Source organism: Girardinichthys multiradiatus, chromosome X (genome assembly GCF_021462225.1).
Source record: "Girardinichthys multiradiatus isolate DD_20200921_A chromosome X, DD_fGirMul_XY1, whole genome shotgun sequence".
Taxonomy (NCBI): domain Eukaryota; kingdom Metazoa; phylum Chordata; class Actinopteri; order Cyprinodontiformes; family Goodeidae; genus Girardinichthys; species Girardinichthys multiradiatus.
In genome coordinates, this window is record NC_061817.1 from 27,827,437 (window position 1) to 27,855,235 (window position 27,799).

Here is a 27,799-nt window from a genome sequence, read left to right on the forward strand (position 1 = left end):
CTGCACTCTTACAATCTTTACCTCCCTAAATGGAGAGAGTCCTTCCGGATGTTAACCAGACTACTCAAGGTTTTCACAGGTTCATGGGGTGCAGGTGTCACATACGGAAACTAGAAAAATAACAGCACTATCAATTATATTTAAGTCAAATGACAATTACTAAAGCCTGAAAAAGACAAAATACTAAAATCAGATCAAGAAATATCACATTTTTACCTGTACTGTCTTATTGCATTTTAGAAATAAATCCCAGTAACTTTTATCTATTTATTATTTACAAAGCAAAAGTATCTAAAGGTACTTCAGTAACAAAACACAAGAGAGGGAGTCGAGTGGCTGAGTTTAAAAGCAATCTCAGATCCTTGGGTATTATTTGCTGAGATGTATTTGTAAAGAAACCAAGATCACAACAGAAAGAAAGATGAAAGTCGTAGCATCAGATGGTAACTACGTTTACACAACCATCAAATAATACGGATCATTCTTTGCACTTTTACAAAGTAAACTTGCCAATTCCTTTCAATCTTAAATTTGAAACAATTTAAATTATTTTAATGTAGGCCATCTATGCTGAAACCATCAAATTAAATCAACGGATCTAAACAGTTTAGACCTATGGTCCATTTTAGAATTCAAGCATAAATGGGAAGACCCTGACAATTTTGAGGGCCCTAAACCGCAGCTTAGTTTGTTTAAGCCTTGGGCCGGCTCTGAACCACTAACATTTTATAACAATATTACAGTATAAAATACCAATAGATACAATGGTGGATTTATTTATCTTGGCTCCCACTCTTCATTCGGCTTGTTAATCTTTCACAACAAATACAAAAATACTGACGTTTATTTGACTTGCAGTTTGCCTTAATGACCACAAGGGAGCAGCAAAAAGACTTAGATGCTGATTGACCTCCGGTAGCTCTGCGGTTCTACTAAAAAGGGTGAATACACATTATTACAATTTGTAAAAAAAAAAAAAGTATATATATTAAAATGCAGACATTAGTAATGCTGGCAACCTGTTTAATTGTACAAAACTTATAAACTGCAAATGATGAAGGGCGCTAAAAGAACTAAGAACTGACAGGCTGCAGTCGTGCAGAAACAGCTGGGAGCCTAGACGTTTTAGTCTTTTGCATGTCAACGTGAAGGAAAAAAGAAAGGTAACATTTAGAAAATGTGTACTTTATTTGAGTTCATTTGAAAATGTTATGAGTTTTTGTGTTGGTTTTTCTTTTGGGTCTCATCTTAGAAAAGTCATCCATGTAAGTTCTTGTCTCTGGATCATCTTTAAACTGATGCATTTATGGTACAAGCTGTATTTATTTTTGTAAAGTCACAATGACTCAGTGACTTGCTGCTACTAGCTCTCTGTCCATGATGTGTTTAGTTTTGACAAATTTAACATTTGCACTTTTATTTTAAATCCTCTGTTGGCCCCTTTTATCGTGAATATATGATAATGAATAAAAGCAACGTTGTTTGGCTTTTAGCTGAGTAAATCAGACTGTACATGCAGTGAAAACATGTTAATATTTATTTTGTCACTGATAAAAGAACTGCATGATATCAAACTTATAACTCTTCAAGTAGGATATATTAAAAAAAAAACTGTGCAAAAATCAACCTTGGCACCAGTTCTTTAAGACTACTTGCATTGCCTAAATGCATGTTAGATACATTTATTAAGCTTCAATTAAAATATAAAAATTTGAATCACTGCAGATCAACTTCTATTCCACTGAATTGTCTGCTGCTAGTGAATGATCAGTGTACCGTCACTGCATGTCCAATTGTTTGTTTCCTAGTGCCTATCGAGAGTTCATCTACCTGAACCTCACTTCAGACAAGTAATTCAGCTGATTAGGTCCCTGATTCAATGCGCATTTGACTTTTATATTTTCTTGAGGCTGACAAATCAGTGCAAATACGATATTTGAGTTGGAGGACTGAAACGTTCTTGCGAAAATTGCAGTGCTATAATGTCTGTGATAATGTACAATGTAAGACAGTTGACTGTTGTACACAGGTAATATTTAATCGATAAAAGTCAAGAAGAAGTTGTTTTTATTATCTTAAATTTATGATGTCCGACCAGTGACTGTTGCATATAAATAAGAAATGTATTTGAGGGTAAAGATTCTCAAGAGACAAAGCAGAATTTTCACATTAATACAGCACAGTCAATCTCTCCATCTATGTCCACACTGTGCATTGCAGCATTTGTAGAAAGTCGTCATCGGCTCATCAGCTGATCTGGTCTGGATCTGCATGAAATAAGCCCGGGGATGCCCACACTTCGGACACGTTTCTGTTCAGAAACACAAATGTAAATTATCAACGTAGAACAAGACTTTCCTTTTCCTCCATGTGCAGACGTTAGTCTATATTGCTGATGCTCTTTGGAACCCCCCCCCCCCAAAAAAAAACATTACAACAAAAAAAATGTTTACAATTTATTTTACATTATAGAACACTGTCCAAATAAAATAATGCTGAAACATTCCCAAATAAGATACCCCATACTGTATATGTTTAATGTTAGTTACCAACATTAGTCAACGTTAATTATCTGTGAGAATAAAGGAGACACCTTGATTGCACAAATTCAGAACTGATAAGACATACTTTGACATGTAGAATCCGTATTTATTTGCAAAATCAGTGTGCAGAAGTCTGCACATGCAAGTAATTTTACGGCTGTTGTCCAGTTGGGTCCCAAGTCAGTCCTCCAGAGGCGGTACCGTGCATTTTTTAAGACCTTTTCCTAGTTCAAGACACTTAAACCGAATAATAGGTTCATAACTACACCCCTGAGAGACTCCTGAACAAATTGCGGCAGTCGAACTGAAGTTCAACGACTGCTGCACGTATGAATTTACTAAACGTTGAAGGAATTGACTGTTATATGGACTTCTGACAATTTGTATCTAATTAAACCAGTGGCAGGACGTGTGTGACGTCATTGCTAGATCTCATCCAACATCTGAGGCAAGCCAACAACATAATAGTGAGCCTTTAATCAGCATCAGTTCAGTAAGCAAAAGGTTTTGACTGGCGCTGGGTGTTAGAGTAAATAGCTCCAACATGAGCAGAGGTGAACCTCTCTTCAGAGGAGGCACCTGAAATGTCTTCGCAAGTAAAGTATTTAACACTGATTCCATCTCATGTACTTGTTTTTCGTAATCCATGTGTAAATTTTAGCAAGTTATATTTGCATTATTATTTTCACCTTGAGTTTTAAATGTGTAACTGTCAGTTTTGGTTTTATTTTATGTCTAATTTGGCCTGGTCAAGCCAAGTTTTGTTCTCAAAGCAATAATACCCGGTTAAAAGGTACCAGTCTAAAAACATTAAACAAGTTAAAACATCGCAATTTTAGTCTGTAGTCAAACTTTTCTTTATGATGCCACCGCAATGTACTTTTTAAATTTTTTGTGACAGCAAAGTGTTTTATTCACCATGTAAAGCAATTTGAATTGTCTTATTTCTGAAATGTGCTGTATAAACAAACCTGCCTTGCCTAGATCATCACGTTTTTTCTATAGATCTGAACACAATATGCAGAGAGGGAGTGTTTAAAGCTGTGAGAGGGATAACTTTATACCACTAATTAGAAACCAGTGGACAAATCACTCACCTGCTGTCGAATCCACGTTCTCCCACGCTGCAGCGCCGCCAAGAACATCATCCACCTCTTTTAACTTGGGATACTTTCTGTTGTTCACCTAAGAAGAAAAAAGGAGACATTTAACATATAGAACACCGTTAAACTAGAAGAAAAAGTCACATTTTCAACATAACGGAAGTTTAAACTTTATTTTTTACCTTTCTGGTGATGTTGTGTACATATGGACAAGTGTTACAGGCGAATCTCATACATCTTTGTCCTTCTTCGACGATTAAAACATTCCCACAGGTGGGGCAAAACAGTAACATGTTGACAAGTCACAAACCGAGTCGATTTGCAGAGAAAATAAGTCGTGCAGATCCTTGGACGCGAACAATCCGCTGAGTTTCATAGTGGAAGTGCAGCAGATAAAACAGGTCGGTAGGAAACAAAAGGAAGGAAGTGGTTTCCTGTGAAGACTAAGCTGAAACCTAATATTTCATAACCTGTCATAATTTTTATGACGTTAAATTAGCGTGTGTTTTATAACCGTTTTACTTTTCTTTATTATTATTATTATTATTATTATTATAGTTATAATATTCATTGAGTGGAACCTTGTGTAACGAGTCACAGTATCCCATCGGATATATATATTGCGCGCTCCACAGTAAAACAAATCGCTCTTGTAAGATAACATGTTACTGTCTTCGTTAGTGTTCGGATAAAATCGGGCTGGTACATGTTTGCTGAGTTATTGTAGTATCCTATGATGGAGGCGGAGCAGAGTGTAATCGCAGGAGGTGAAAGAGGTCTTATAATTCACTACGAGGAGGTGAAAAAGGAGAAGCTGTCATCAGAGGAGGACGAGGATGCAGCTGCTGATACCGAGGAGGAAGATGAAGATGCTCTCCCGCATTCGGAGATCCTGGATATTTTCGAGGAGGGACTGGCTCGACTTGTACAGGACCCTTTACTTTGTGATTTGCCAATACAGGTGCGCAGAAATTTTAAATTTGTGTCATTGTTCTGTTGCATGACACAGTTTAGCTGAACCCAGTGGCGGTTTTAGACCATATCTTCCAGGGGGTACCAGGGTGGGGCCAGTGTTTTTATTTTATTTTATTTTTTATGAGGGCACAGAACAAAAGAATTATACAAAAAAAGCTTATATTTCATATTTTAATATATTAAGGAAGCCACAAATCCAAAGAGTCATTTGCAGCAATGGAACTGCAGGTTGCAGACCCCTGATGTAGCAGATGAAAACTGTGATCCTGTATCAATGTGGCTGAAGCTAAAAGTGCAACACCTTAATTTTTAATAATTGTTGTTATTGTTAATGTAAAACTTTAAAGGTAAAAAATACAGTTACAGTTTCTGTGCGAGCGCATATCATCATAAGAAGTTCATTTAGTATTATGTGTTCAGTACAGGGACCAGTTCTATAATCTATTGTTAGCCCCTGTCTAGAACCCCCCATGACTGAACCTTAGATCTTTTTAAGACATGTTTAACTTTTGTCTCTAAAACAATTTGGTGTAGAGTGGAGTTTCTAGTTGGCAGAAGATATGCAGCTCATTTGGTTTCAAAACTAGCCCAGATCATCACCTTTGTACAACCGTGCTTGATAGTTTTATGGAGCACCACTGCCAAACATAGTAAGAATTTGTTTCAGAGAGGTTTTTAGATTGTTTTTGTTTGTTTTAGATGCAACATTTGCAACCTAAGCTATGCCATCACATTCTGTTTACAGGTAAGTTGGCTTTTTGTGGCAGCCCTTCCAAATCAGTCGAAGTGTTCAAGAATTTTCCTCATTACACAACGTGAACAATTTACATGCAAACTAAGGATTGTGTAGTCTGAGCTGCAGCTCTTGTTTCTTTTTTTTATATACAAACTTTTCTAAACACTTCATATCCTTGAAGTCATGGCTAAGGTAGAATGCACTCTTCTAGTAAAATTTATAACTATCTTGGATGTTGACTTCTTTTGATTGGGAGACTATATAAGTTAGAATGACACCTGTGGTCTTACCACATTACTGTACTGATAAATTTGCATCTCATCGATTATATTCATGCTTTTTTCAATGATCATTATATTGGGGTCAGATTACTTTTAAATTACCTGAAGACGGATTGAGGAGGTACTTGAATCTTATTAACTCTGCAAGATTTGTCCAGTCTTTCGGCTTGATGAACAGCACTGGGGAAAGGTTTTAAACACCACCCTTAATTCTTTATACATAGAAATGTGTATTGAAAGGTCTTTAAATGTTTATTATTTGACCACTTCTTGTACCTGGACTAGAGCTGCACAAGATTAGAAAACCACACAATAGTGATATTATTGGAAAATATTGCATTGATAATAGTTTAGATAAATCCACATTTACGTCCCTCCTTCTTATTCATTTGTATTTACAATAATAATAATAATAATAATTGATACTTTATTGATCCCCGAGGGGAAATTAGACCCTCTGCATTTAACCCATCCCTTATAGGGAGCAGTGGGCTGCCGTTGTGCGGCGCCCGGGGAGCATTCTGGGGCTAAGGGTCTTGCTCAGGGACCCAGAGTGGCAATCTTTGTGACCTTTTATAATCTTAGGCGCTATCATCTTTATTACATCAGTGTTTTCAGTGTTTAACCCTTTCTCTCTCCTAGACATAGCTTTTACTGTAACTAATTATATGTGCTCTCTTTCAGACTCTAACCTTGAAAACTGGCTCAGAGTTTATCTGTTCTTTCTTTCTAGATGAAATGACTAAAGGAGCTACATCCACTAACATTTACTTTTCCTTCCCATAGAAAGTACTCCTGGATCAGTGCTTCTTTGTTCTCTTTGTGTCTCTGCTCTGTTCTCTCAAACCCCCAGTCGGTCGTGGCAGATGGCCGCTCACAATGAGCCTGGTTCTGGTTCTGCTGGAGGTTTCTTCCTGTTAAAAGGGAGTTTTTCCTCTCCACTGTCGCTACATGCATGCTCAGTATGAGGGATTGCTGCAAAGTCAACGCCAGTGACTGTCCACTGTCTCTACATGCTCATCCAGGAGGAGTGAATGCTGCAAGTCACTGACTGGATGCAATCTGCTGGGTTTCCTTAGATAGAAAAACTTTTTAACCAATTTGAATAAATAACTGAGTCTGACTGCACTGTTCAATTGTTAGGATTAATTGGAATGTATGAACCTGACTTTTGTGAAGTGCCTTGAGACAACATGTGTTGTGAATTGGCGCTATATAAATAAAACTGAATTGAATTGAAAACTGAATATTAGGTGTAGCCATCTACTGCTGTGAGTGTGTGAACTCACTTGGATAATATTGGCTAACAATTTTTTAATTCCAAACAGTCCTGTATGATTTTTAACAGTGCAGACACAAATATTTTGTTCAAGATGTATCCACAATATTGTGCAACCCAAACTTGGACAATGACATTATTGCACCTATTAGAAGGGAACAAATAAACTAATGTGAACAATGCTTACAGTAGGTGAAAAAGATGTCTGGAAGACCTGACACATAACCGGAGAGATGAATTATCTTTCAGTTGATTATTCTGTTTTCAGTTAATAGCTCTTTAGCAATCATGTCAAACTGTGTTAAATCTGGTTCAACTATTGATTCAACTAAAGAAATGTGTATATACCGTGTCTTTGTTGACAGGCTGTTAATAGCAAAATGCCTAAAATGAAATTTAAAATAGAATTGTTGTTAGATTTATGCATGAACTTAACACAAGGTCACTCCATTAATTTAGGAATTGCTTTACACCTCTTCATACCGAACTAAAAATCAAAGATTATCATAAAATGATGAGGAACTTTTTCAGTTTGTTAACGACTCTGGCCTTTGTCCTGCTACACTTCTGGGCCTTTAGATTTTTCTCTAGATCTTGAGTCTTTTGGGGTCCGGTAGAGATTCTCCATATCTATTGAGACGTTTGCTTGTTGCTAACATGGGTTGCTAAATATGATTGGCTGAGGTACCAGAAAGTTGCAAATTACAACAGAAATACAACAGGTATGTGTGGTTCTTACCTCTAAATTTGAAAGCTAAATGTTACATCAAGCTATAGTAGTGCAGATGGAAAAGACCCTATTTATATACAATCTCCTACTTTAATTATTATTGCACACAATTACATTCTTACATATTAATTGGCTTTAAAACCTTAGCTCAGTTTTGTTGTTTTGACGATTTTTGTCCCAAAATGAGGAAAACCAATTGATGCTGACAGTGGAAGACCTGGACATCCAAGATTTTTGACATTTTCTTAGAAATAAAAAACCAAAAAATATCAGATTGTTCAAACTCTTAATTTTTTTTTTTTTTTTGTCTTTTTATGTCAAATATGGCTCCTTATTTTTTATGCACCACATATCAAAACTGTGAGAAACATGCTCATTGAAGCAGATACCTTTTTGTTTTTTTCAGGTGACCCTGGAAGAGGTAAATTCCCAGATTGCCTTGGAATACGGACAGGCGATGACCGTGAAGGTTTTAAAGGCAGATGGTGAAATAATGCGTAAGTGTTTACGTTTCATTCTCGATGTTTTGCTTTTCGCTTCACCTCATCTGCTTACTGTGTTGTTATTGTTAATAGGTGGTTATAACCCCTCTCTGTCTGATTAATTACAGCCATAGTGGTTGTCCAGAATGCTACAGTCCTTGATCTGAAGAAGGCCATTCGCAGATTTATGGAGCTAAAACAGCAGCGAGAAGGCGGAGTGAAATATATCAGCTGGTAAGAGCATTCACAAACAGAAGAAAGTAAAGATCTGCAATTCATTTTAGACGGTTCTCTTTTTATTTCTCAGGAGATATGTTTGGAGAACCTACCATCTTGTATTTCAAGGCGAGAAACTTGAGGATGACACAATGAGGCTTAAGGAGTGAGTGTTTATACTTCCACCTTTATGCAACCATTTTAACGTCAAAATAGTCTGAATATTTTGTTTTCTGTTTTCGACAATGTTGATCTTTAGTTACGGGATCAGGAACAGAGATGAAGTGACGTTTATGAAGCAACTCAAGAAGAAGTGACGCAGCCGGTATTTCTCCACGTTTGGAGAATAAACACGACCTCCTGCAGAGAGTACCGGTTTTATGTTTAACATAATAAATAAGATCTTGATTCAGTGTTTTTTTTGTACTGCTTAGTTATAAATATTCCCTGGTCTTTTATGTTGGAAATATTTTAAGATGTGTCTCCTGTGAAATTGGCTACATCTAAATACAGTAATTAAACGATTTTTGTAGAAATACTTTGCAAACAATAAAATGGATCAATATTTTTACTTTAACACCCATGTGTCTGTGTCCTGTGCTTCCATCGTATCTAGAGTGTTCTGTAGAGTTTTGCAAAATGGGAGTCATAAACACCGCCCGAAAGATTTGAATATTTCCTGAAAGATGGGAACAATATTCTCTTGTTCAGTTTATGTGTGTTTTACCTTTGAAGGACAGAGCACAAGCATCTAAGGTAATGCAGGCAGTTATTTATTGAAATATGGCATTAAAGGTGCTGGAGCAAGTTCATTATATATTTTGCTTGTAGACCTTTTGTGGATCATGACAAATGCTAAGTAAATTATTGTTATAGATGTTGTATTTCATTTTAGTTTTGATGAAAGTTACTGTTTAGTTTTATGTGCCAGGCTGAGTTAATGAGAAATGTCGTTCTGTGGTTTTCCTAACGGTGGCTTTTGCTGGGTTAGTCACTGAAACGTTTATTGTTTGTTGTTGGCACTCTAGGCTTGAGTCTGCTATAGGTTTTTAATGCTAATACCAGTTCCAGCATGTTTCAAACAGGATAATAGTAGTCAATCGATTTCAGTGCCACATGAACTTTCTATGGAAGTCTATGACAACTTTGAGGGATGAAAAACAAACCAGAACGTAGTTATTTATTCTATATCAGCACGTCATGACTCCAAATGTATTTTAGGAAAAGTAACTAATGATGGCTTAAATGTGTAAATACTAGTCTAGAAAGTTAAATTCAGTCCTACTCCTTTAGTTAAAGCTGAAGTACAATGAAAAGTATTTGGACCCTAACAGATTTCTTTGTTTTTGCTTTTCTGACACAAATGAATATTTCTCACTATCAAATTTTAGTATCAGACTAGGATAAGCTGGGTAAATACAAATAAGTATAAAATGGTCATCTCATTAATAAAGGAAAAAAGTAATCTAAATCAGCCTGGACCTATGGGGATGAAGTAACCCTCAATCTTCAGATTATGACTTTAATGCGATTAATAATATTTTGTGAAAGCTGAGTTTATTTTACTTAGCAACACCTAGGCCTGATTACTGCCAGACCTGTAAAATTAAGACATTAATTAAATAGAACCTCCCTGGCAACATGTAGTAGGGTAAGATATCTCAGAATTATTGCATCCTGTCACAATCTAAGGTAATTTACTGATAAGAAAACAAAATCATTGACATCTATCAGTCTGGTAAAGGTTACAAAGCTATTAGGCTTTAGGGATCCAGCAAACTGCAACGGAAGCCATTATCCATAAATGGAGAAAACATGGAACAGTGGTGAACCTTCCCAGGAATGGCTGGCCTATCAAATTTGTTCCAAGAGCATTTCAACCATGAATTCTGCTCTCTAACACAACTGGATTTTGCCACAGGAGAAAATTCCTAAGCAAACCAGCAAGTCTAACTCTGAATGGTTAAATGTAAAGATTTTGAAGTGGCTCAGTCAAAGCCTAGAACCATATCTGATTAAGATGCTATGACTTGATTCTAAACAGGCCCATTACCCCCAAAAACCTTCCAACTTGGCTAAAATAAAACTAATCTGCAAAGAAGAGTGGAACAAAACTGACACAACCAGTTACTGGTTTTAGGGAGTCCTTACTTTGGTTGGGATAGCTTTTTGCCCTTAATAAATTAACTCATCATTTATATACATATATTTTGACAAATGTTTTACTTGCAAAATAAATATAGAACAAATTATAATAAAATCATTGTGTAATGGATTTGAACTGACAGAAGATATTGTTGCTCAGCTTGCTGCCATGACTTCTTCGCATGATGAGGTGGAAAAAATATTTGCAGACCTGAAGGACATTTCACTGAAGATACAACAGCTTGAAGACAAAAAGAAAATCTTGTGTGTTTTCCAGGAGCTGAGGAATCGTGCTGAATTTGGAGAAACAGGTGACGTTTATGGAATCTAAGCAAATAAATCATGGAAAATCATTGATATTATATGTTCTGTGTAATTTTGTTTTTCTTTCCAACCAGAGGAAGCAGCTGCTACCCAACAAGAGATAAATGACATTGACAACAACCTGAATAAACTCATGCTAAAGAAGGCTGAACTACAAAAGAAATGTGACAATATCTTAAATGTAAAAGACAAGAAAAGCAAGAACGGTGAGCAAAAATAAGTTTCTCTGTCCAACCGTGAATTCTTCACATTTAAGTTTTGTCACTGATTTTCTCTTTTTCAGATATTAAGGACAGCTCCAACCAGGATCTTTATGTTCATGTTTCTGACGATAAAATTTTCTTTGTTGAACCTCCTCCTGCTTACCCCGGTGAGCCAGCAAGTCACCACAAATTCTTTTGTGAGGGGCTGAAAAACAAGGCACTGTGCACAAAATGACCCTTACAGCTGTTACACCCCATATACAGTGGGGAGAAGTATTTGATACACTGCAGATTTCGCGGGGTTTCCCACTTGCAAAGCATGTAGAAGACTTTAATTTTTAACATAGATATTCTTCAGCTGAGAGTGACAGAATCTAAAACAAAAATCCAGAAAATCACATTGTGTGACTTTTAAGTAATTCATTTGCATTTTATTTCATGACATAAGTATTTGATCACCTAACAACTAGTAAGAATCCCAGCTCTCACTGGCTTGTTAGTTCTTTAGGAAGCCCTCCTATTCTTCACTCATTACCTGTATTAACTGCACCTGTTTGAACTCTTTATCTGTATAAAAGACACCCGTCCACACACTCATTCAAACAAACTCCAACCTCTCCACAATGGCCAAGACCAGAGAGCTGTGTGAGGACTTCAGGGATAAAATAGTAGACCTACACAAGGCTGGAATTGGCTACAGGAAAATAGCCAAATAGCTGATTGAGAAGGCAACAACTGTTGGTGCAATTATAAGAAAATGGAAGACTGTGTTCGCAGCTCTCCTCGGGTCATTGACTAGGTCCTGCTGCGTAGTTCCGGGCTGATCCCTCACCTTCCTCATGATCACTGGTGCCCCAAGAAGTGAGATCTTGCAGAGCCCCAGATCGAGAGAGACTGACCGTCATCTTGCATTTCTTTAATTTTCTTATAAATGCACCAAAAGTTGTTTCCTTCTCACAAAGCTGCTTAGCTATTTTCCAGTAGCCCAGACAAATTAAAGGCTTCCACAGGCTTTGCGAGGGGGAAAACCTGCAAAATCGCCAGTGTATCAAAAACTTGTTCTCTCCACTGTAAGCCAAATGCAGATGTGATTTTGGAGGATGAAGGGTACAAATGTATTGGAATTTAGTGCTTGTTATGAAGAAAAGAAAGACGTTATCTAAATTTGTAAATATTCCTCTTTCAGCCCCCAATGTGATTCTGGATGTTGAAAATCTTCCTACATGTCCAACCAGGACACAGTGCCCTGAGTGCGGTCAGTTTGTCACAACGGAGACTTTCTCTTCAGTTAGTAGTGTGACCTGGCTTGTTTGTTTCATGACAGCTTTGATAGGGTATGACATCTCCCTGCTATTTGGTTTGTTGGTAAAATATTTGCCTGAAGTCATAATTACAACTTGTTGTTCCTGTTTGCTCAGCCAGGATTTTTGTCATCTGCAGTTTGTGTCCTCTGCTCTCCATTTTACAGCTGTGTGGCCGGTTGCTGCCTCCTTCCTTTCTGCATAGATAGCTGCAAGTCCGTCACACACCAATGTCCAAAGTGTCGGACAAAAATCACAACCATCAAAAAGCTCTGAGAGGAGCAGCAGTTTGTGAGCGATTGCTGCTAAGAAAACACTGGACCAGCAGTTACTGGTGTTTTAGTAATTGTTAAAGGGTTTGCAACATCATCCTCTATTATGCAGGGTACGCTGAAAATCCGTGTCTAGGGATTTATTTTTGTGAATTCAAAATTAAATTCTTGGCAGAATGGATGTAATGAAGCATGTTTGTAAATGTGCACAATAGTAAATTTGTCAAGTGTAAATTTATGAAATTTACAGTTTAAGTTTTAAACTATTAAAGTCTTTTGAAGTTTTCTTTATCAGTAGTTCCTCCTTTTTACTAATTTCAACTTGCTAATATGGAAATATTTCCTGTCAAACTTTTTATTTTGTGATTCAGCTAAGTAAATTTGGACAAATGTCCATATTTAAATGTCTTCATGACATGCTGCTAGTAAGAACGTTTCAAAAATGTTGTTTAGACACAGTGCTGATCTATTTATTACTTTTAGAAAAATTCATAACAATAGCTGACACCAGTTTTAATGATCACAAGAAAATCTTGGTCCTTGGAAGATAAATGTAAAGAAATGATGTATGACCCAAAGCTTTCTCTCTCTTTACATCTGTAAATTTAGAAAGATTAGGCTACAAATCTGTAGCCTATTGTACCTCTGAATTTACCAGACATATCTAAACATTAAGGCCCTGATCTTCAAAGACTCCAAAAAGGGAGTGCTTAATTGCTTGTCCTAAAAAAACATTGCTTGTGCAATAAGGGGGCGTGTTGTGTGCGATCTACAAAGATGGACAATGGATAACAGGTACAAAAGCGCTTTGGGCCACCCGATTTAAATGAGGTAATTGTGTTTGCTGTTGGCTGTCACCATGGTGAGTGTCAGAGAGCAGAGCGGACATAAAAGAAAGATGAAGTTTGAAGCCATGGAGCTGGAGGTAAAATAATAAATAGCATTTTTATAAGTCTCTCAAAGTGCTACAAAGCAACAGTAAAAACATGAAAATACTAAAAGCTACAGTTAAACGATGAAATATCAATTATAAAACCTAGAAAAGCTGACTGCAACGGTCAAACTTACATCGCAAATACAGCTCTAAACAGTTGTATTTACCTCTGGAAACTCATTCACACCAGCCATATGTTTTGCATGTTCATGAAAACAAAAAAGTCTGCGCCTGCAGTTTCCTCTCATTTTACACATGCAATTCGATTTGTACCTAGTTTGTAGATCAGCTTTGTGAACGCAATCCAATTTGCACATGTTTTTATACACGCAAACCATCTGAAGATCAGCCCCTAATTTTTTTTTTTTAAAGATGCAAACCCTGAACAATTTGTTGGCACTCCTGGGAAGTCATTAGACAATCTAAACATCTCAACCAGCTTTCAAGAAGTGACATTTTAATGTAAGAATATATTCCTGCAAGAAAAGATGAAATCATTCTAAGGCTTACATACATCTTTGCCAGGTGGGCCATTAAACGTGTCCGGCGCGGGATGTGAATGTAGTGAGCTGTTCGTTCAACAAATCTAAGAACTGACTTTCCTTATATAAATTATTTTATTATTGAAACATTTTTTCAATACTAGAAGGCTGTAAATCCCAAAGCACTTCTGTATTTGCAGAAAAAAACTGTAATAACTTTACAAATGAACATGAATACATCATACAACACAAGCTATGAAGATTTGGTGTTGGGTTACATTAGTCATATGTAGACTTATGCCTCATTCCAGCACATAACTCCCTCTCTCTGTGACAGATTTGGCACTAAGGAGATGACTTAAGACAACACCATATCTGTATTTCCAATATGAAAAACCTTTCATGAGATTTTCTTCAACATAAAAGTTTTTTTTTCTCTGTGACATTCCAGATATTTTCCAGAGAACTCTGAGTCTTTACATAAATTAAAATACCACAAAAACAAATGTCTCTAGCATTTCCTTATCTAAAGCACGCACACACACACGCACACACACACACACCCACACACACACACACACACACACACACACACACACGCAATGCTGCCTATAATAGCACACTATGTAGCCAGCAAATGTCCCTGGAACACACTCCAACTAATATGGAAGAAGCCTAATTCATTATTCTGTTCGTGACATACCACTTAATGTTTTATAATAAAATAAAAACAGACTAGCAAGCTTATGAAACGTCAGTCTGACCAATTTTTAAGCAGCAAATTATATTTAAAGCTGCTCTACAGATGATTCATGTAAACGTGCTTCTTTAAGTTGCAGAGTGTACTAATGTGTGCAGGCTTACATGATTGGTGAATTATTTTGTAATAAAGACTGGAATCTTTGTTGTTTTCGGTTGTGGACCTCTGAAGGATGGTCCACTTTCACTCCTTTGGTTAAATGGCAGATTTATGCCTTTCGACTTGTATAGAAACCAGGATCATGTGGCTTTAGAGTTCACAATCTGTTTTGATAGTGATAATCATTCCAAGACTGGGTGGAGTAAACAACACAGAAGCTAAATGCAGCACTTGTCCATCTGTAACAAGGATTAGTGTATTTTTTCCTCCTCTGTGTGCTGTGGCAATGCTTATTGCAACACTTTTCACTGAGGCTGTGGAACGAAGAGAAGTCAGTGTGTGAAAAGACAAGGAAATCAGTCATATGACTTGAGATGGAAATCTTTAAAACATCAGTACCATTTTCTTTTTCTCCACAAACTATAGCTTTTACAGACTGCAAGGAGAGCAGTCCATCAACATTTGGTTAAAAAAAACAAAAACAAATCAGAATGAAGTCCATGTTCACCCTTTAATTACTCAGTCCCAGTTCAAGTGCAGTTCATGAGAGTCCAGGAAGTCCGAAGAGAAGACCGCCCCTGGCACTGACATGTCTAAAGGGTTAATCCCCTCGGCAGGCACAGAAAGGGTAAGGTCCAGCCAATCCATACTGTCCACAGAAGTATTTTGCAGGTTCACACCAGAAGGTGGGATGTTTTCACTGAAGTTCATCTCCATGTTGACCAAAGGTGAGTTTAACTCCTCCATCAGCTTCAGTCTCTGAGCCTCTGTGTCATCCAGAAAGGTTTCCAGGTTGTTTCCTGGGGAGCTGAGGGTTGCCTCAGGCAGCTGGGCCAACTGCACTAAAGGTGGAGAACGGGTCAGAACTGTGTTGATGGGAAGGGTGGTCACGCTGGCTGTCACAGGGAGAGGCTTTTCCAGACTGGGAGGATCCTGCCTGATGAGAGGGGAGATCTCTGAAAAAACAAGAGAATGACATGCTGAGAGGAAAACTTCCAGGTGTACCGTTCCAAAATACAGCTTAATCATCTCTTGCCTCCACTTTCAATCAACACATCGAACAAGTCATCCATCTGCTGGCTTGCTGCGGTGGGACCCTGTAAAGAAATATATGATCATTAATGTGTGAATGATTTTAAATAACAGTCTTAAATGATGAACTTGAATTTGATATTGCACCTGAGCAACTATTAACATGCTGCGTGTCTGTTTGACTGCATCCTCATAGCGAGGTGGGTCCTTAGTCTTTGATGCATGATTTGTAAAAGTTGTTTGCTGCTTAATAACAGTGGATGGTTTTGAAGAAGGCAGCTATTTGACAGGAAAAAACAGCAGACAAAATAAGACACAAAATAACCATTAACTGGTGGTTCTCATGCAAAAGGCACTTCACGCAAGCCTTTCCTTCTGTACCATTGAAGGAAAAGGATAAATTCTATAACATGATAAAAGTTAAATCAATCTTAATCTGTACTTTAAGCAATTGCTGTTCAGTGTAGAATAATCCAGTTCAGATTTGGCCGGTCTAAGTGTTTTACATTTTTTTCTGGAACCCTTAATCAGAATCAGAAGCTACTATTCAGATACCAGCCATTATTCAGCCATTAGCCTTTACAGAGACTTTTTTTTTTTTACAGTGCTTATAATTTGCGCAACAAAGGAGCCGCTTACCATCGACTGGACGAGCGGCTAAACAATAGAAAACTTGTTCGGAGTGCAGGTGACAAATGACTTTTTTCACTACCTACAGCATACCGCCCTGGGCAGTTAGCCGTATGTTGTTTATACATTTAAAAAAAAATGCTACTGGCATATAACCCACATCAAATGTTGTTAATGTTATACAAGTAAATAAATAAACACTTGTAAACATTAATTTGCATTAAAGAAAGCATCTACGACACGGGATATTTTACCTTCCCTCTAAGTGCTCCCGGGGGTGCTTGGTGAGAGGAAGGACTATCACATCCAGACACCAGGAATGCATTGAGTGAACTTTGCCCCTTAATATCCATTCTCCATGTCTGCAGAGAACATTAGACGGCCTAACATTAATGCATTGATATGAAGGGTGTCTGAAAAAGTTGTGAATTGCGAAAGAGTTACTATTGTTTGTGGCAAAAAGCAATCAAAATGGGAATTAAAAAAAGCTAAAAAGAAGGATGTAAATTATTTTTATTGGCCTTTTTTCACATAGAAAATGCTTCACTTCACCTGTGAAACAGCTGAGCTTAATGTGACCTGCATGTTTGACATTTTATTTCTGGTTACATTTAATCTCTCTGTTAAAACTGATTATAACTGCAAGAACAAGGAAGCTGAATTTTCCACAGTGGCACACAACTGAGTGGTAACCTGACCTGTGGTTTAAGTGGCAGTGCAACTGAGAACATGCCTCTATATTTATGTCGCACACTTGCTGCAACAAGATTTATAACTACAAAACAGCAGAGTGTGACGACTGAGACTAAGAAGACCAAGATGATAGAACAAGGTAGAGTGAACACAGCAAAGTGTATGTACCTTAGTCAGATGCTGGGTTTGAGTGCTAGATTGCTGCTGTGGTGCTGCTGATTTCTCTGGCTCATGTCCAGAGGCCTGGATGCAGCCTGAAGCTATGCTGTTAACAATAGTGTGTAATTTAATGCCTTTGGCAGGGAGTTCAACAGCAACTGCTGAACCAGGAAGAGACGTGGGCAGAAGGGCCTGGACAGACTGCAGATTTTCAGCCGTTTTGTTGGTCCCTTGGTCATTAATGAACTGATTTGAACAAGTTATGTGGGTATGATCTGATGGGTCCTCTTGTTTGATCTGCACATGCAGACCAGGAGAGCTGCAGGACACTGTGCAGTTTGGCAGACTTCTGTTTTCCTCTTTTATCTGAAATGGCACCAATGAGCTAAGATGAGGTGGAGAATCATTCTGCTGGCTTCTTTTCTCTACCTCCAGTAGCATCTTTAGCTCCTCAACTAGCTTCTGCTCCTGCTCCAGCTTCCTCATAAGTTCCTCTATCTGACGCTCCTTCTCATGCAACCGTTTGTCTTTTTCAGAGTCCTTCTCATTGACCTTTGCATCTGTGGGGCCCTCTTGATGTGGGGTTCCCTTTGAGGGGCTTGTGCACAGAGCAGCATTAGACAAGGTCTCTGAATCTGACTTTGTGTGAATGTCTTTCATGTTACTATCTTCTATTCCCAGTTTGGAGACTTTGGAAGCTATAAGGGAAACGGGTGGTGTTACATTTATGTTTTCAGACCGTGAGTTTGCTGCAGTGACTCTTGACTCCATGGCAGCAACACGCTGGCTTTTAGCACTTTCGTGAAACAGCTTCAACCTCTCTATCAGATCTGTCTTAGTCCCAGAAACAGGCAGAGATCTGAGTTTTAGCTCCACTTTCAGCTCAGCGACCTGTGAAAGAATAAATATCATCTTTTAGAGGTTGAATGCTTAGAGCCTTTTCAGCTCTGTAACATTTATAGGACTGGTAGAATCAGGTTGTGTCACCTTCATCTCATCGATATTAGCGGGTAACTGATCCAATTTTGTACTAGCATGATGGAACTGCACAGGAGTGGATGAAGAGCTTCCTCTAAGGGCAAGAGCCGAGTAGCTGGTCTGTATCTCAGTTGTGGATATGCTGTAACAAAATGTGAAACAAGAGAGAAGCCATTTCTCAGCAGTCTCTCTCTGGAAAACTGCAGGCAAAATGTATTGAGACAAAGAACAGCTGCAATCAAATATGATAGGTAACTTTGCAAACAATGAACTGCTGATTGGCGGCATACTTTAGTGTGACGGGTACAACGGCCTGGCAGTTGTACTTCTGCTGCTGCAGGCTAAGGATCTGGAGCTGGAGGAACTGCTGCTGCTGCTCCAGAAGACGGGCATAAGAAGAGTCCATCGGGACGCCACTGAGCTCTTGCTTCTGGTCAGGGGGGATGTACTGATGATACTTCAGTTTTTTCACCCTTGACTTGGGCTCTTTGATCTTTTTGCTACGGCTTTTGTCTGTGGATAGCTTCACCAAAGTTTGCTGCAGAGCATAACACACAAAACAACGGGAGCAGGTAAAGCTGCAGAAGACCATGCGGATAGAAATTTGATCTCTGTGAGTCCATTGGTTCGGTTTAGGAGAAATACAGTTTGCACTGGCTGTAACAGCTTGTACGGCTAAGTTAGGCTGAGTATTGTTTCTTTTTATGGCTTTTAGTGTTCAGGCTGAAGATTGCTCTGACATCTCAAGACAAGAAAAGATAACGGGTAGTGGAAAGATGAAGCGTAAGGTTCTACCACTTGCTTTTTCAGAAACTAGTGCATATAAACATGTCTGCTAGTTTTATTAAAGACAAGAAACCAGACAATTAGCGTGAGTTAAACCAGCATGCATCCTCCAATTTGTCAAATTTACTCCCCTTTCATTTTCCAAAGGAAGCACAGTTCTTCTTGGGGATCACAGTATAACCCGATTTAGATGAATGCATGTTTTCTGCATCACTCCTTTGGACTTTTAGCTTTGATTTTACGATCTGATTGAGGAAGTCCAGTCTATAGTTGTCAGATTTACTAAAATATGTTAAAATGTGTTGCTCTCTGACCTGCGTTTGACTTGACGGCTAATTATTTATCCACTCCTAAACTGCTGTGACTCTCAGTAAGATAAAATCTAGGCTCTAACATTATCCGTCATTACATTTCCAAAGGAAACAGGAAAAAAATGCAACAGTCAGTTAATCAAACAAACACAACTATGTACCAGAGGTCAGTGATATAACGGCTATTTTTGAACTAGATAAAAACCAATTTTAAAACACAGCTATTGTTTTTAAAGGAAACATGAGAAAGTCAGCTTACTTTCACAAGAACTGGACCTGATGAAATGCATTGGATGACAGCGGCGTTAGGCTGATGAGCTCCCTGGCTGCTTGGTTTCTCCAAAGTAGACACATCTGCAGATGACTGAGAGCAGCGTGTTAGAGAGAGCTGAAGAAAACCAGAGGCAAAGATCAAGAATTAGATGATCAGCAACATCTGTTTACTATCCAGAATAACCAAACAAAGCTTGATGAACACTCTAAAAACACAAACATGACCACTTGTCCAAATAGTAGTTAAAATCTGATTAAAGCTACATTTTGCTTTCTCATATGCAGTCCCTTTTAAAACTTTAAATTTTTTCATGTTACAACAACAACTTTAATAAATTTAAATGGGATTTTATGTGATAGACCAATACAAAGTTACACTTAATTGTGAAGTGGTAGGAAACTGAATAAAAAACTGAAAAGTGTGGCACGTATTTGCATTTAGCCTCCCTTAGTCAACACTTTGTAGAAATGCTTTTTGTTGCATTTAAGCTGCAAGTTGTTTATGCTTGTTACATCTTCATGTCCATTTTGATCTGCTTCCTGTTCCTGCTGAAAAAAAGCCTCCCCACATCATGATTCTGCCTCCACCATGTTTTACCGTGCAATATTGTTGTACATACAAGAGAAGTTCAAAACCTTTTGTCTTCTCTGACCAGAGCACATTCTTGCATGTTAACTGTGTCATATAAACCGCTTGGGGCAAACATAAAGTCCAAAAAGAAATAGTTGTTTGTTGACAAAATGTAAAAACAAAAGTCCAGGGGTAAAAGTAGTTTTGAACAGCACTGTAACACTAAAATGTGTCACTGTTTTGTTAGAAAAAAACAAACCCTGCTGGTTTGTTCACTGACTGTGACATGAAAACAGTATGTTTGATCACAGAGCTGAACATATTTTCGTACCTGTGGAGGAGGGCTGAAGTCAGAGGATGCATAAGATGCCTCAGTTTCTCTTGAATTCTCTGGGGAGGGTAAAGTTTGGGGAGGAGATGGTTGGCTGTTGGGTTGCCGTGGTGATAATGCATCACTGCTGTCCTCATCAAAGCTGTAAACATCTGGAACTTGTGGTGTATCTGAGTAATCTGCCTTACCATCTGCATGATCAACAGGGAGGTTTAAGAAATCACTTGTAGAGATAGTTTAAGCTTGGACCACAGAGGTGGATGAAAGTCTGTCTGATAACCAATCTGACTTAAGTTTACATTTTGGCTGTCACTGTGTAAGTAATGTTAGTGAACGCCTACTGTTTCTGAGTTCTTCAACTCCAGAGTCGACGGGCAGGATCTTCTTCTCGACCAGCTCCATGGGTCCTGGCCGCTGGGCGATTTTTTCATTGAGATCATTGGCCAGTCTGGCCCTCTTCAGTCTTATCTGCGTGGCCTGCAGTGAGGGCTCCACTTGAGTTTCTGATGAAGAAAAAGAGGATGTTCACGATCCGGCTGGCATCACTCAGACTGATTTGTCACTGTGACTCATAGGAGGCTCAGATTGACTTCTCATACATTCAGTCTACAGCAAAAACATTCAGATGGTTGCAGGATTGTTGAACAAGCATTAATAAGTGCAGACAGACGTATAACAGCCCCACTCATTCTGCTTATCCAAACACTATCACACAGAAACAACACGAAAAGGGATTACCTTCTAGGATATGCATACGGACCAGTTCTGAGCGTTCCGGTCTGCTGCAGAGTTTATGCTTTAGGAAATTCCCCGTCTGGTAAAAAAATGAATCAGTTTGTTTAAATATTTTGCGAACATCATTAGAGTCACAGATGAACACTTATTCATAGAGTCTTACCCTGGCTCTCTGTAGGCTGCGAATCTGCTTGTGGAAGGCAGCAGAGCTTTTCAGAGCTGGAAAAATAATAAAAATACATTTGAATACACACACCATTTACATGCTTTAGTTATAGTGAATAAGACATTTCCTTGGATAGCAAACCTCAAAAAGTTGCATTTGCTCCAACAGAGAAAATGTCATTTGGAAGGAAGTTTAATGTTTTCAGGGTTTAAAGTTACTCTGACTGAGAGTAGAGAAAGTAGAAACTGAGGTTTTATAAAACAGATGATGAAGTTCATGTTAGCATTTGTTGATTTGAACAGTAACTCTAGCATAATAGCTTTTTTCCATCTTTACATTCATGTTTTTGTCTTTGCTGCTCTGTACTAGCGTGGCCTCAGTAGTCAGGAGCTCATGGGAGTAAAACAGGAAACACCAGCTTTGCTGACTCAAACAAAGAGATCACTCTGAACAGGGAGTTGCTCTTTGATCACTTAGAATAAACCCATCCTTCTTTAGACAAGGTCCGGGTCACCGACTAGTCACCTCCGACATGATGGCAATTGTTTGCTTTAATGATACATGGATCGAAGGGCACTCCAAAGAGTGCATCAGACATGCACAGCAAAACATTCCTGCTTATTGCTTTATCTTTAATGTTTTCTTATGAAGAATCTGTTAAATGTAGAAGCAGAGGAGTCTGTAGTAAAAATATTGTAATTGTGTAGTTTTCGATTAAAGTATATCAGTGTAGCAAGAATTAGTTCCGTCTAAATAAAACTCATCACCCTTTTTGGCAGAACATTTTAAATTACATATTTACATACACTGTAAATATCCTCCTCCATCACATGTTGATGTACCCTTGGTTAAAGCGCTTATTCCAAAGTTGTCTACCACCATGAATATGTGCATATATGTGAATACAGCTGGTTGAGTGGGACTTGTAGTGTAAAAGTGCTTTCAATAGTCAGCATACAAGAAAGGTAGAAAATAAGTAAAGTGCATTTATGATTTTTCATGTTTTTTCCCATGGTGAAGCCATTTTGAGAAGCCTTAGTGGAACTAACTAAATATAAGAAAATGGTTGGATCTGAGTTGTTTGTATCCACTAAACTCAGCTACATGTAGAAAGAGGAAAATGACCTCTGCTGAAGGGCCATTTGCTGATTCTTGTGGGCTTATGGGGTCAGAGAGGAGCAGGCCCCCATACACACACACTCACACTCAAAGAAAGCCTGCTGCGTCTTGTTATGATCAGATGCTGTCGAAGAGTTTCTCTTACTTTTGATAATTTATTCATTAACTTTTCTACTGCTGTCATTTCTGCTATCGCCAGCCAGCAAAACTAACTCATGGGGAGCAGATAAATAATAGGATTAGGATGAATACTCACAAGGCAAGATGCCTTGGTCTACAAGCTGCTCCCGAGTTCTCCTCTGCTGCAGACAGTGCTGAAGTACTGGATAAAAGCGAAGTTAAAAATTAACCGTTTAGAAATGACTCCACTGACTCATCTCACAACTATCTATAAAATCCTGCAGGACTTTAAATAAAAAAGAAATAGTTATTATTTCTCAATCAGTGTGCTACCCTGAAAGCCTAACACCAAACGTTGCTTATAACCACAGATATTCTTTTCAGTTCCTGTATGGTCTGAGATGGGAGGCCCATAGTTAGCTCCAAATTGGCCTAAAGCCCTCCTAAATACAGTCAATGTTTGAATGTGTTCCAAAAATGCATTAAAGAAACAATTAAAATAGGGAATAACGTCAGAGCTCCAGTAGAAAGAAATGTCCTTTGAATGAAATATCCTCTAGAAGAAATTATTGAGTCTTAGATCTAAGTTCTACATAAAGTTTCTGGATGCTCCATCTGTGCTATTTTCCCCCAAAATATATACTGTAGTAGGATCAGAGTTTAAACATTTACAAACAAGGGAGTATGAACTTGTTTTTCCAGTGGAGTAACACACGAGGAAGAAAAAAGTTTGATGAGAAGGTCAAGGGCTGATAGTGACGCATGATGCCGAGACCCTTGTCGTCATTGCTGTGGTGTAGCGAAGCCAGCTTAGCCGGATTTGCTCAGTGGCTTGGGAGAAACAGCTCCCCCTCACACACAAACACACACAACAAGGACCTGCTCAACTCCCCTGGGAAAGACACTGGGTCCTAACAGGACTCTGTGACTCACTTGAACAAAAATAATCCGGGCAGCTGTGAGAACAAGGCCTGGGAACCATGACATTTTTGGGGTAGTTAAGGGGGTGGGATCGCCAGTTTATTGTAGTGCCGAGTGAGATGTTCATAGGCTCCGATTGGTGAACAAGGGAATTCAAAGTGACAAGAGCTGAGGCAAAGGGTGGAAGGGCGAGTCCACTCACAGCAGCACATCATCTCCAGAACAGAGAATGAACTGTGCTGCCTGTTGTTTCCTATTACAAACCTAGGCCAATGGGGGTTATATCCAGGAGATTGAAAAAAAATCAATATTGGTTTCTCTCAGTTTTTGTTACTTGAAAGGAATGCCAGAGGCAATCTATTTTATTACTGTATATAACTACATATCAATAGCATGGAAAGCTGCCTCCAAGCAGCATGAGAGAGCGCTGGCTTTAATTTGAGCATTACTATGAGGGTACAGATCACGCCCGGGGTCCTCTTCATTGTGTCATCTTGTGTTGAACATGAACCCTGGCTAACCTTTCCGTGATTCAAACTGGTTCCTGCTCACCAGTAAAGCATAAACAGAGGTTATAAAGAAACACAGAGAAGGGGCTCCGCTGAAATCCTTGTCTGCTGATGTAATCTCTAATCTCAGCAATGTGTTGTTCTCACCAAATCACCCCTGGGGTTCTCTCATCTCTTTCTTTAATTTGGCAGTTTTTTTCCCATGAAGCTGCACAAACAAAAATCTAGAATATAGTCTGAAATGACTGAACCAGGGGTGTGTTCTATCCCCACTCCTTTTCTCCCTGTACACAAATGACTGCACCTCATCGGACTCGTCCGTGAAACTCCTGAAGTTTGCAGATGACACCACTGTCATTGGTCTGATCCAGGACGGTGATGAGTCTGCATACAGACAGCAGGTGGATTGGCTGGTCCACTGGTGCGGTCAGGACTACCTTGAACTCATCCCACTCAAGACTGTGGTGGACTTTCGGAGAACACCACCCCCATACACCCCCTCACCATCCTCAACAACACTTTATCGGCCGTGGACCACTTCAGGTTCTTAGGAACCACCATCTTTGAGGACCTGAGATGGTCTTCACACATAGACACTGTTCGAAGGAAGGCCCAGCAGAGACTGTACTTCCTGAGGCAACTCAAGAAGTTCAACCTTCCACAGGAGCTGCTGGTCATTCAGTCTGTCCTGTCTTCATCCATCTCAGTGTGGTTTGGCTCATCCACAAAACAGGACAGGTCCAGACTGCAACGAATAATCAGGACTGCAGAGAGAATAATCAGGGCTGACCTTCCCTCCATCCAGGACTTATACAGGTCTAGGGTCAGGAAAAGAGCAGCTAAAATCTCTGCAGACCCCACACACCCTGCACATAAACTGTTTAGAGTTTTACCTTCAGGCCGCCGCTACAGAGCACTGTTCACTAAAACCAGCCACCACAGAGACAGTTTCTTCCCCCAGGCTGTTTCTCTGTTGAACATTCAATAGAGTACAAAACAACAGCATACAGATGTTGCAAATCCACCTTTTTATTTATATATGTGTATATTGTACATTGTAAATATGTATATTCTGTAATGCAAAAACAAAACCAAAGAGCAAAGTGTACCGGAGTTAAATTCCTTGTTTGCATGTACAAACTTGGCAATAAAGCTGATTCTGATTCTGAACTTAGTTAAGGAGCAAGCTAACACTCAATTATGATGACTTTGTTATAAACACAAAGGTTAAATTATTTTAGCAAAGATTCGGACATTTATAATTAGAAAAGCATAAATTAGTATAATATCAGCTGCAAAAATGTAATTTTGGGAATTTAACATGGTATATAAGATGTAACAAGCCTGAATTATGATACTCTCAGGATTTTTTTCTTAAGTGTGTTCAATCATCTTTAGGCATGACAGAAAATTTGCTAATTTTTTAAACATCCACTTTCAGTGAGTTTTTCAAATGTCCAATCAGGTGGGCAAAACGTGTGTAGAATTTGAAAATGTACGTGATAAATGAATTAATAATACTGAATATTAAGTCATAGGGGTTACATCATTTTCTGATATTATTCTGTGTTACAAAAAGGTGAATTTTACTCATCAGTCTCTTCTCTATGGCCCTTATCTCATCCCTCCCACATTCAAAGTGTTGTTTTACAAACTAGGAGCTCCCCTGCCCAATTCCGCCTCACTCTCAACACTCCCACCCACCAAGCACAAACCCACTACTGTTTAGCTGTATGTTTTAGCAATAAACATTTCCAGACAATCAATAACAATGTTGTTCATAGTACTAAACAAAGATGCAATGAGTGTCATCTGTAAACTCAATTATATACACCATGTACATGTTGTATTTCCTCTCAATGGAAAATAAAGACCAACAATTTGATACCCATATTTGTCGTTAGTTGTTAATTGATGTTACAAATATTGACCTGTAATATTCATATACTGTGGAAAGACTGGTAGGATACGCCCGAGTTGCTCAGCATTTCTGAGCCTCTTTAGCTCCTTGTCCGAGGCTTTTATTAACTTTAATGGGGCATTGGATAGGCGGGCTATGCATTTTTCTTCATGTTGTTTATATATATATATATATATATATATATATGGCTGTTAAGATTAAATAGGTTAATCACCCCTGAAGTTGCTTATTTGCAAGCATACCATAAGCACTCACACATACAAAAAAAACCTGTTTTTGAATTGTTTTTGAATAGCTGTACAATGTAGTAACCTTGATGCATTAACAGGTTAAAGGAAAAAAAAAACCCAGTAACACTAATTTATTTTACATAAATTGTCATTGCTATTTTTATCCTCTTTTTCGAGGTTTGACAGTCAGTCAGTCATTTTCTACCGCTTATTCTATAGTGGGTCACAGGGGAGCTGGTGCCTAACTCCAGCAGTCTACGGGCGAAAGGCAGGGTACACCTTGGACAGGTCGCCAGTCCATCGCAGGGCAACACACATACAACCATGCACACACTCATTCACACACCTAAGGGCAATTTTAGATTGACCAATTAACCTAACAGGCATGTCTTTGGACTGTGGGAGGAAGCTGGAGTACCCGGTGAGAACCCACACATGCACGGGGAGAACATGCAAACTCCATGCAGAAAGACCCCCGAATGGGAATTGAACCCAGGACCTCCTTGCTGCAAGGCAACAGTGCTACCAACTGCACCACCGTGCAGCCCAGGTTTGATATTACTATGAAATATATTAGTATGCAGCTGTTTAGTTATTTTGTTTAATGTGCTATAAACATAATATAAACATAATTTAGTTCAACTGAGTTTAATTTCAATGGCAAAATTTAGCACATGTTTGATGTTATGAGAAAACTCAGTAGGTTAGCTCCACGTAGTGGTTGTACACTCAAACGGTTAGTGAGTAAAGAAAAACCTCATGTTGAGATGATATTAAGACAAATTTACTCCCATAGAAATAAAAACAATATCACACGATAACCAAATTAGAAGGTAATATAAACCTCCCTCATGTTTTCGTTAGGTAAAGAAAAACAGCTGGCAACAACAGCATTTTTCAGTGAATTTCATCTTAAGATGGGGTCTGAAAAACTATCGATAGTTACTCCATAGGTGTTTAAATGGCTCAGAAATGTTGCAGAAGCTATAGATTAGTCTGCTCTGTTGTGTTTTATTGCTTCAGGCTGAGTTTTAAGCAGTCATCAGCAGCTGATGAATGCAAACAAGGAAGATTAAAAATATGCAAATTATGAGTAGAATCTTGATCTGCAGCATATCAAGTTTTGTGTTGGCACAATTATTAAAGTAAGCAATACCCCACTCCAAAGAAAATTACATGTATGCATCATTACTACATTAACATTGTATGTATACAGAAGAAAAAGCACCTGATTTGAATTTTCCCCTGCAAATGGTTGGGCTCTCCACATCCAGGCAAGCCATGGAGGACAGTTCTGGTTTGTTTGGTGGCCAGCTCTGGAGTCCCATGGATCAATGAGGCCAGGATAGATCCAACAGGAGTTACAAAGAAGGAGAGAAGACACCGCTCTGGGTGAACAACATGTGGTTCGTTGCCTCTTCTGTCTTTCCGCTGGGCTCAGTGGGGAAA

The 27,799-nt window shown here is 38.6% G+C and overlaps 4 protein-coding genes across 10 annotated transcripts; 2 read left to right on the top strand and 2 right to left on the bottom strand.

Moving 5' to 3' along the window:
- Positions 1–2,050: 2,050 nt before the first annotated feature.
- LOC124862208 (DNA-directed RNA polymerase III subunit RPC10) lies at positions 2,051–4,051 on the bottom strand. The gene is made up of 3 exons (XM_047356032.1): positions 3,829–4,051; positions 3,641–3,728; positions 2,051–2,311 (listed from the first exon to the last, which is right to left on the bottom strand). The coding sequence occupies exons 1-3, from the start codon at positions 3,937–3,939 to the stop codon at positions 2,184–2,186; spliced, it is 327 nt and encodes a 108-aa protein (XP_047211988.1). The 5' UTR covers positions 3,940–4,051; the 3' UTR covers positions 2,051–2,183.
- A 202-nt stretch (positions 4,052–4,253) lies between these two features.
- LOC124862207 (U11/U12 small nuclear ribonucleoprotein 25 kDa protein-like) lies at positions 4,254–8,922 on the top strand. The gene is made up of 5 exons (XM_047356031.1): positions 4,254–4,607; positions 8,054–8,144; positions 8,258–8,363; positions 8,437–8,511; positions 8,605–8,922. Exons 1-5 carry the CDS (start codon positions 4,380–4,382, stop codon positions 8,660–8,662), a joined length of 558 nt encoding a protein of 185 aa, XP_047211987.1. The 5' UTR covers positions 4,254–4,379; the 3' UTR covers positions 8,663–8,922.
- A 42-nt stretch (positions 8,923–8,964) lies between these two features.
- LOC124862204 lies at positions 8,965–12,809 on the top strand. The gene is made up of 6 exons (XM_047356026.1): positions 8,965–9,101; positions 10,651–10,801; positions 10,889–11,020; positions 11,098–11,184; positions 12,204–12,351; positions 12,486–12,809. The coding sequence occupies exons 1-6, from the start codon at positions 9,060–9,062 to the stop codon at positions 12,592–12,594; spliced, it is 669 nt and encodes a 222-aa protein (XP_047211982.1). The 5' UTR covers positions 8,965–9,059; the 3' UTR covers positions 12,595–12,809.
- A 1,313-nt stretch (positions 12,810–14,122) lies between these two features.
- Positions 14,123–27,795, bottom strand: LOC124863520 (myocardin-related transcription factor B-like). Of its 7 annotated transcripts, none has more exons than XM_047357928.1 (15): positions 27,579–27,795; positions 22,906–22,971; positions 21,528–21,583; positions 21,368–21,443; positions 20,971–21,132; positions 20,818–20,820; positions 20,630–20,688; positions 19,714–19,818; positions 18,648–18,895; positions 18,367–18,499; positions 17,389–18,270; positions 16,782–16,889; positions 16,045–16,176; positions 15,902–15,962; positions 14,123–15,821 (listed from the first exon to the last, which is right to left on the bottom strand). In XM_047357928.1, the coding sequence occupies exons 1-15, from the start codon at positions 27,676–27,678 to the stop codon at positions 15,385–15,387; spliced, it is 2,628 nt and encodes an 875-aa protein (XP_047213884.1). In that variant the 5' UTR covers positions 27,679–27,795; the 3' UTR covers positions 14,123–15,384. The 7 variants fall into 7 exon arrangements, with proteins under 7 accessions (XP_047213884.1, XP_047213883.1, XP_047213881.1 ...); XM_047357927.1 differs by having other exon boundaries at positions 19,714–19,842; XM_047357925.1 differs by having other exon boundaries at positions 19,726–19,818; positions 20,630–20,820.
- Positions 27,796–27,799: the final 4 nt, after the last annotated feature.